The sequence below is a fragment of the Pterocles gutturalis genome, unplaced genomic scaffold (genome assembly GCF_000699245.1).
Source record: "Pterocles gutturalis isolate BGI_N339 unplaced genomic scaffold, ASM69924v1 scaffold30614, whole genome shotgun sequence".
Classification (NCBI taxonomy): domain Eukaryota; kingdom Metazoa; phylum Chordata; class Aves; order Pterocliformes; family Pteroclidae; genus Pterocles; species Pterocles gutturalis.
Window position 1 is genome coordinate 1 of NW_010131612.1, and position 9,297 is coordinate 9,297.

The following is a 9,297-nucleotide window of genomic DNA, read 5'->3' on the forward strand; positions in this document are numbered from 1 at the left end:
GGTCCTTCTGTCAAATCCATGTCCCTCCTCAAACTTTTTCTTTAAAGACGCAGACAGTTCTGTCACTGACTCTTCGAGGCTTGTGTTTTGTTTAGGAAAAGAAGAACATTTTACCTTGATCCTTTACCAAGAAATTCGTAGTTACAAGAGGTGGGACCTGGCCTCTCACTCCAGTCACAAATGGTTCTGACCCACGGTTACTTCTGTCATCTTCAATCACTTGAATCTATGATGGAAAACACCACATTAATACCTGGAGGCTTGGTTTCAAAGTACAGTAAAATACACAGTCTGTAAGGCAGTGAAAAGGGGACCTGAGGAAAACATTTCTATCTCTAAAAATAGTAAGTCTAAATCAAATAAGTTTTGTCAAGCAGTCACCTTTCAGTTTGATTTCAAATAATACTTAAATGACTAACAATAACTTAAAAGTTGCAAATAATATTATTCCCCAAGTATTTTGAGTAGTAGCATATTTTGTGTTTTAAGGCCTGTTTTCATAGTATGCATTTATTTCTAACCCCTGTTACTCTGACCTAAAGACAGATGCTTGCAAGTTCAGGTGAAAGTCTTCATTACTCCATGGTGCTCAAGAGTTTATGATTTGAATTCTGGGGACGTGGAAAGCAAAGTTTCAGTAGACTTTTCAATAAATCAAGCTTTAACTTCACAAAGCCAGTAAAAATCTTAAATTTTTTAATATTTCAAATTCTTCATTAATGCAAATATGCTTAAGATAATGGAAATGCATTAAACAGTTTTCCTTGATTAAAATATCCACCTTTGCATAAGAATAGAAAATTGTAGTTATACACAGTTTTAACTACCTTTCCATACCAGTGCCTGAATCGAAATATTAAAGCTAGCAATCCTTATTTTGATCTTATTTTGCCACCAAACACACATCTTTGCTTAGAGTACACTGTGAAATGCAGAAGTTTGCACGGCAGAACTTCTGCCCTCTCACTGAGCATTCCAGGTTGCCAGCAGAAAGCCTATGATAGCATCAGGCAGTGACTACTCTAGGATAAATATAGTCTCATTTCAAAAGTCTACAGACTGACTGACGTTGGTGATCTCACCGCTGGTACCTGTTATATGACCAACTTTGGCTAAACAAGGAAGAACTGATACAAAGGTAACAGAAAGTCAAATGTGTTTTTTTTCTCCCAATCCAAAAGGTAGCTGCTTTTTTCTTTCTTTAGGTAAGATTCTCTACACATAAACATTAAATTTTCAAATTTAAAACTTAATGGTTATGTATGAGCACAGATAATGAGAGAATGCGTATAGCTCCCCATGCCTCATATTAATCTACTAGAAGATTTACATCAGGAATTAACATCAAAACAAAACACTTCACCTGCAATTTTAGAACTTCAAAGCATTAGCCTAGTACTGATATATCAACAAGGATAGTAATCAAATTCTGCTCAAAACTGGTAGAAAACATGGCTACAAAGGCTCGTGCTGTGCGTACATTAACATGAGACACACATTGTACAGACAATGATACTGATGGCTTACACTGAAAACACCAGCTGAAATCTGATGAAGGAGATATTCCAAAGATCAGACAAAGTGAAGGGGAGGCATTCCTCATGATCTGTTTCTGAAAGTCTGCTTTCTATTGCCTCATCATTAATCTCAGAAAATATTTTAACAATCTCTTGTGGTGTAATGTTACTCATTTTGATAAGGCAAGCAGAATACAGCAAGGAAAGGGTAAAGGATTAATGATGGAGGGTTAGTGAGGTAAAGTTCAGGTTTCAGGCATGCACAGATAGTCACCAACACACAGACTACAATTGACATATATACAGCACTTACTGGACTAGGAATTGCATCTGGGTCTATTCTGTGCCTGGGTTTCTGCTGGGGTGGCAGCTCATTAAGTTGCTTTTTTTTAAAAAAATAAAAAGTAAGAGTGCCACAAAAAAAAAAAAAAAAAAAAAAAAAAGAAGAAGAAGAAAAGAAAAGAAAAGAGAAGAGAATAATAAACCAAAAAGTACCAGTGTTACTTCTCTCTACCCAAACCTGTAGCATGGGAATTAGATCTATTTGGACATTGGTTCATGCAACAGGAAACATCAGCTTCTGCAGCATACACCGATCCCAAAACCAGTCTTGCCAGGATATTGGGCTTGGGCTCTGAATGCACTGCTAACAGAGCTGTAGCTCATGTGCTCATTTTGGTTAGAAACTAGGGATTTATGCTTTAGGACCATGCTAAAATGAAGGTAACTGACACAAGCTATTTGAGAGCTCATTTAGTAGAAGAGAAGAGAAGCACACAAGCAATTAAAGACTTCTTATATTCTATGAAAAAAATAGTCATAAGCTTTACATAAACCTGGAGTCTAAACATAATATTTTTTGAATAGCCATAACTTCTGGACACCAGTCCAGATCTAAGATGTAACTCAAGACAATTATTTTTTATAGTTTTGAAGTAAACAGATTGCAAGTACCACCCTGGAAAGTTTTCCTTTTATCAAATGGCTGTGGACTTCTGAAACAATAACAGAAGAGCACCAGCAGCAGTGGAAGGAACAGCACAGTACACCAGTGGCAATAATACTGCCAGGCTTAATATTACTCAACATTGCTAATGATTACACATCACTCCTCGTCCTTTCTCAGAACCTCCGTTCTGAAAGACAATCCAAATTTGAGAAGCTGTCCATATTTGACTGAAGTAGTTGTGTGACTTCATGACCCAAAAAACCGCTAACCATCTTTTTGACAGATTATAGAAAAAAGGAAAAGGACTACAATCATCTCCTACTAACCATACTTTAAACTTGGATCATCCAGTTCATAGATTGTCACCTCAAAACTTCAAATTAGTTCACCTTGGAAAGTCATTAAGCAAGAATCCAGAAATGGAGAAACAAGCTTAATCAAAGCCCTCAAGGATTCTCAAAATGTACCATAGTACAGAAAAAGACCTGAGGAATTAGAGCATTGATTTGCACGTGCAGTGGATTTCTTTAGCCACCAGGAAAAATACTGCTTCTGGGCTTATTCATAACATAAGAATGAAGCTGGATATAAGAGAGAAAAGTAATTAGGAAAACAGACTGATGTTCTTTGGAACGAGAAACCTGTTTTCAGCTTTGGTCTTTGTCAGTTCTGTTTTATGTAAAGACACTATGGAAGAGTTCACATTGGTAAGAACAAAATGAGCTTACAGGGCTAGGAATGGAATCCGGATCCAGGCGTTTTGGTGGAGGTGGTGGTCCAGGTTGATAATTTGGTGTTCCTGGATAGGCTCCTCCATAGTTTGGTTGGGGACTCCTCACCTGTCCAAAGGAACCTTACAAAAAAGGGACAGCAAAATCAAACAATGGCTAATACCAGGCACTTCCTCATTAGACATTTCCCACTTTTCCTGTCATCATCAAAAAACAAGAAAAAAAGTCACATGCTTTTCAGTTAATTAGGATTAAACGTATTTATCGCAGTGTTTCAGCTTAGACCCATACCTCTCTACCAATGATCCAATAAACTGATGGGTACAGTCCTCCTTAAAATCAGACTTAAGTAAACATGGGTTTTTAGACTACCATAACTATTTTTAGAATAATATGATTAAAATATGCATTAAAATCATGCACTACGAACATCTAAGTTAAATTGCAGAATTGCCTAATAGAAAGTGCATACAAAACAGCCAAATAAGCTGGCGGATGACACGTAAGTCCTCACATTAAAGGTATGCAAGGATTTCCCTTGGGCGGTTTTGTCTTGTCTGAAATTACAGTAATAGGGTAATGTGCAATTCTCTCTTTTGTTTTATAACTACCTGAAGTTATTTCGTATTACTTTAGATAATTTCAGTCAGTTACAGAATAACAGCATGATTTACCCCATTAGTGTTTTTATAGTTCATAGCAATCTGGACAGATACTTTTAAGTAATTTACCTGGCCAGCTGTGCAAAGCTGCATGGGGGATGGGATTCTCAATCCTGACACTTGCACATGATTACTTTAACCTAGCTATCTGTAAATGTTATTGACTAAAAATCAGCCAAAACTGTTTATAATTCAGAAAGCTTAACGGATATTACTTCTAAGCACAAACAAAATGTGAAAAGTTCTACAAGGAGAAAAATACACAGTTTTGTGAATTAAAGAAAAAGTAGCAACTCCATTTTAACATTTAACAATTCCTTTTCAACATTTAACAGTTCCTCTCTTGCACGTTGTACATGCACACTGGCCACATTTTTTTTTTAAAAAAGGTAAGGCTTTTCAGGATTTCAAATCTCTACTTTTGAACAGATGAGGCTGCAGACATCAAATTAAAGATCATAATAAAACTTCTATCACAAATTCTTGTAACATTATTGCACTAAGTAACCTAGGATTTGTTTAGTTACATTAATCTGATTAACATCTGTATGATAAATATCTTAGATTCAAACATCCTATTGTCCTTCAGACATCAGCACAGGGAAACAAAACAGAAGCTTTGAAGTGCAGCCAGAAGCCCACACGTAACAAATCTGAAATCCAGTCCTCAGTTTGCAGCACACAGAGAACACACATAGCTTACAACTTCTACAGTAGGAATACTTACCGTTCTGCTGAGTTTGGTATCCTGGCTGAGGAGGATGAGTGGGAGGAGGTGGTCCATGGAGGCCACTCATGGGAGGCCCAGGGTGTGGGCCTGACACAGTTGATGGAGGTGGTGGTGAGGATACGTGATTAGGCTGGGACGCTGCTGGTCCAGCAACCATCTGCCCAGGCAGTGGTGGGCCTGGCATGGTAGGTGGCCTTGGGGCACCTGTGGTAGGAGGGTAAGAGGAAGGTCCAATCCCTGTAGAACAGGGAGGTGGGGCAAAACCAGGGACTTGCGTAGGTGGGCGCTGAGCTGATATTGGTTGACCAGGAAACGGAGGCTGTGCCAAAGGAAGACCCTGAGACACACTGGTAGGAGGGGGTCCTTGGCTCGCAGTGTAAGGTGTGTAGAGACCAGATCCTGTTGCGCTAAAGCTTCCTGAGACTGGGGGAACCGATGTTGGGGGACCTGATAAGAAGAAGAGATGATATAGTTTTCTTCTATCCTCAAGACAATTAAGATGCAAACAAAATCCATTTGCTCTAGATCATCTAAAATCCATTTGCTCTAGATCATCTAAATAGGTCTACCACTTTCTCATCTTCAGATGGACTTGCCAGTACTAATAGAGACAAACCTTAAGTGAACACCCTCCTAAATTGATAAGAGAGCTGAAATTCCTCCTAGGGATCTGAAACTTGATGACTCCCTCATTGTTCTCTCTCTCAAAGTCTGAGCTCTTTATTTTACGTAATCAGAACACCTTTCAGGATTCAGGGCCAGAAAAAAGGGGCAAAGCTAGGAGTATGCAAAACAAGAACCACCACAAGTTTGTCTACCGATTTCTTGAACTGAAATAAGCTTGTATCTTACATTCCACACTAAGTTGGAGCCTGTAGTTCAAGAATGGTTTTGAGCTTCATGGTTTTAATAGCATAACAGTATTTACCACTGTACTATTTCTGAGGATAATTTTAGCCAAACACATTACCAAAAGGATCGAGAAATCTGCATCCCTTGCTCCTGATTTTCCTATAAAGTCTGTGTTAAAATATGAGACATGCTTGTCAAAAAGTACTTTACCAAAACAATTTAAAAAAAAAAAAAGTGTAGTCAGACCAGCTTACACTTAAAGACAAAACTCTATTCTTCAATCAAAAAAAACAGTCCTGTGATCTACAGCAGCAGGACTGCAGATCTAATACAACAGAATAAAAAAATCTAAATTCAGTTTATACTGTTTAACTAATGTTCTGTGAAGCAAAACCCTTCACAGAATCATTCAGAGTAATTTCAGCCCTTTGTTACTTATTGAGACTTCTTTTTTTTGACTGGGCTGCTGCAGAACAGTGGCAAGACATGTAGACTCTCCAACATCTTACTTAGGGATAGATTGTTTTTGTCCACTACAGCTGTATGAATGCACCTGTTTTTGTGTTTCACACCAAGATTCACCTAGCTGAGGAGAAATATTGTTACATCCTGTGGTACTTCCTGCACTGTCCCCTACAATAGTCTCAGTTCTGTTTTCTCCAATTATGACCTCATTAGTCAAGGAAACTACCATTTACTATGGCAGATGTCAATGTCCAGAGAATTCCCATCAACATATGGTAATGAATCGTTGACAAGAGCAAATCTTTTATGAAATTACTAGCATAAATGAAAAGCAATAGCATTATTTCTCTAGCCAGGAAACCTCACCATAGCCCAGTCCAGCTGGGGGAGGAGCAGAGGCTGTAGTACTGCCAATTGTCATCCCTGCCATGTGATTGCTGAGCTGCTGTACATTGGCTGGGGGGGGACCATATTGCTGCAACGTAGATGTCTGGCTGACAGGTGTGGGTGCTGAGCCTGGCAGAAACGGCTGAGAAGCAGGCGGCCTGAGAAGGAAGATCAGAAACTTCACTGGATTCCCCATTATAAAAGCAGCTACAATTCTCTGTGCCTTTTAAAATTCTTCTATCGTGTAAACACTAGATGGGTGTCAGTTATTTACATGAAGCACTGTAGCTCACTAAAAAAAAAAAATCTATTCTTAAATACAAATTCTACATTTATAGGTTTTTTTTTTTTGTTAATTCCATTTTAGCTATCGCAACAAATCAGAAATACTGCAACAGAGTCTACATGGTGAGCAACAGTAAGGCCTACACAGCTATGTAAGAATGCTCTGTTGCTCTGACAGTGCTGAGCTTAACCAGCAGGAAACAAAAAACAACCACCTTCCCCCATAACCAGTAATCAGAAAGAAGCAGTGAGGACTGTTGTCACTTTCACCACAGAGGTAATGGCACTATCTTTCTGGAGAAAATGCCGAAGCCTGTTAGATGAAGATAACTCGGGGATCCATAACAGACAGAAAGGACCCAGAGCCAATACTAAGGAATTGCTAAGTAATGACAGACAGCAATATGCTCCAGACAGAGATCAGCTCACACTGCCAAGGAGTCAAATGCTGTGTGGATGTAATTGTTTTAAAACAAGACAGATTATGGGAATCAGAAAATTCCTTAAGGGAAAATGACTACCACAAACAAAGTCTTTGGAGAAGTAGTGATTTTGATCAGTCACTAACATGTGCTCACATCCTTCCAGAAGTTTTTCATCTCCAGAGATTCTTATGGTCTAACAAATACCCCTATGGTAAAATGTTGTTCCAAAACAATAAGGAAACAATAAAGTCAATGTCCACCACAGTAAAAACAAAGTATTTAGCTTGTTTTAGATCCTAAAAGGTCTACATCTAGGATGTCTACCAAGGAAGATCTTTGTTATGATTTGCTCTTCTTGTATGTACCTCTGCACTGGGGCTGTTGAGGCTGGAATCCCATTCTGCACATCTTCACGTCCAAACTGACTGTATGCCAGGGGGCCAGAAGGAAAAGATGCTCCAGAGGCTGGAGGGGGAGCTCCAGCTGTTGGAGGGGCTCTTAATGAACCTACAGACATAGGGAAAAAAAATTTTAAAAATAATCACAAATTACTCACAGAAACAAGAGTTTGAACCAACTACCAAGAAAAATCCAGGAAATAAAAAAGTGCTAAAAACTGTTCAGTGGTGACCAAATGGATGTATCAATACTCCATGAACAACAAATAATTTATACAGCTATATTAGAAGTAGGAACACTGAAGGTACAAATATTTTTAGCCAGTGTCACTAGTTACCATCTCCCACACACATCAAGCAGAAAATATATACTGTGGAAGGTCTTCAAAAGACAATTTCATCTTTTGATTGAGAGAAAACCTTCGTCTTGTCAGTAAGGTATTAAATTGTTCCTCCTACAAGTCAATATTTTTTTTATCCAGACCAAGGAGAGTATTCACATAGAAGCCCATGTCCCTTACAGGTCACTTTTCCCTACTTGACAGGTAAGCATGTTATGTGAGTAGATGCAGTTTTTCAAAAATTACTGTTTTTATATATAACATAATGGGGGCCACCACAGACTATTCTTCCCAACCTCTCAAGTTTGGAGGCTAACATGAATACTTTCTATCTTTCAGACTGAGCTGGTTCAGTCACAGTCCAAACATATTTGCCTCAGAAACAAGTCTTCACACTTTCCACAGACCTTAAAATGCTGGATACAATACCAGCAGACCAACTGCAGTGTCTACTTCCAAAAAAGAGAATATAAAGTTCTATTTTAATTATATTAAGTTAAAAATGCTGATAATTAAAACAACCACGTGACTATGCCTGCTAACCACAAGGGAACATATTGTACATCTGGGGTATCGTTAAATACCAATGACTGTTTAACAGAGTAAACTGCCCCATGAGACCAGGGCAGCACATACATGCTGCTCTGTTGTCTCTGACAGTGACCGGCACGACAAATTTAAAAGGGACTCTGAAACCTTCTTGTGAAGAACCATTACGAATCAGTAAACAAGAGGAGCCATGTCTCAATTCTACAGTACAACTTACAGACCAAAGCATGCGGTTTCAACTCATGTATTTTTAACTTATCTGCTACATGCAATTCTTAGTAAGCTTGTGGATGTAAATTCACAGAAGGAATTAACTAAACCTCTCAGCCTCCAAGATCAGCTGCTTCAGAGCCGAACCAGCTCCAACAGACTGACTGATCGCGAGGTACAGGGGGTTTTTCGGGAGATTCCTTCGACAGGAAAACCCCGAGGCAGTGGAATAACACGACTCCTGCCAACAGCTCTCCCACCTGCCAACAGCTCTCCCACGAGAGGCTCAGGGGCACCACCTGTGGCTCGTGTAGCAGGACGCTGAAGTTTTGCCTGGTGCAGAAGCCTCACAAGGCGGCCCTAGGAGCCCAGCGAGCAGGCAGGGTTCCTCGAAGGAGGAGAAGAACTAAAGACCAGGTGCTGCAGCGGTGGGTGTGGGAGGTTCTGTGGCAGGGCACAGGAATTCTGCCCCTCCTCGCTTGTGAGTCCTACGTATCTGTTCGTAGTCTGTGACCACTGTTTTTGTCATGGCCTCCACCAGGCAGAGAGTGGCCTGCCCCAAAAAAAAGACTGCGGCAACCCAAACGGAGGGCCTGTTCAAAAAAAACACAGGTCTCTGGCTTCAGTGGGTGCCGGAGCTTGCTGCTGCTGGGGGAGGGTGGCGGACATTCCACTTGTGTGAGGTGCCAGACGGTGGAAGATCTGCTCACCATGGTGGCCGAGCTGAAAGATGAGGTGGAGAGACCGAGGGCCATCAGGGACTGCGCGCAGGAGATCGACTGGTGGAGTAACTCCC

At 40.0% G+C, this 9,297-nt stretch overlaps 1 protein-coding gene across 1 annotated transcript; it reads right to left on the bottom strand.

The window, feature by feature from the left end:
- Positions 1 to 114: 114 nt before the first annotated feature.
- Positions 115 to 9,030, bottom strand: LOC104467054 (protein transport protein Sec24C-like; the record flags this gene model as incomplete). The annotated part of the gene is made up of 6 exons (XM_010080676.1): positions 8,994 to 9,030; positions 7,369 to 7,510; positions 6,273 to 6,451; positions 4,587 to 5,036; positions 3,195 to 3,319; positions 115 to 226 (listed from the first exon to the last, which is right to left on the bottom strand). Coding segments are annotated over exons 1-6 (1,045 nt in total), but the record flags the coding sequence as incomplete, so codon positions are not given.
- Positions 9,031 to 9,297: the final 267 nt, after the last annotated feature.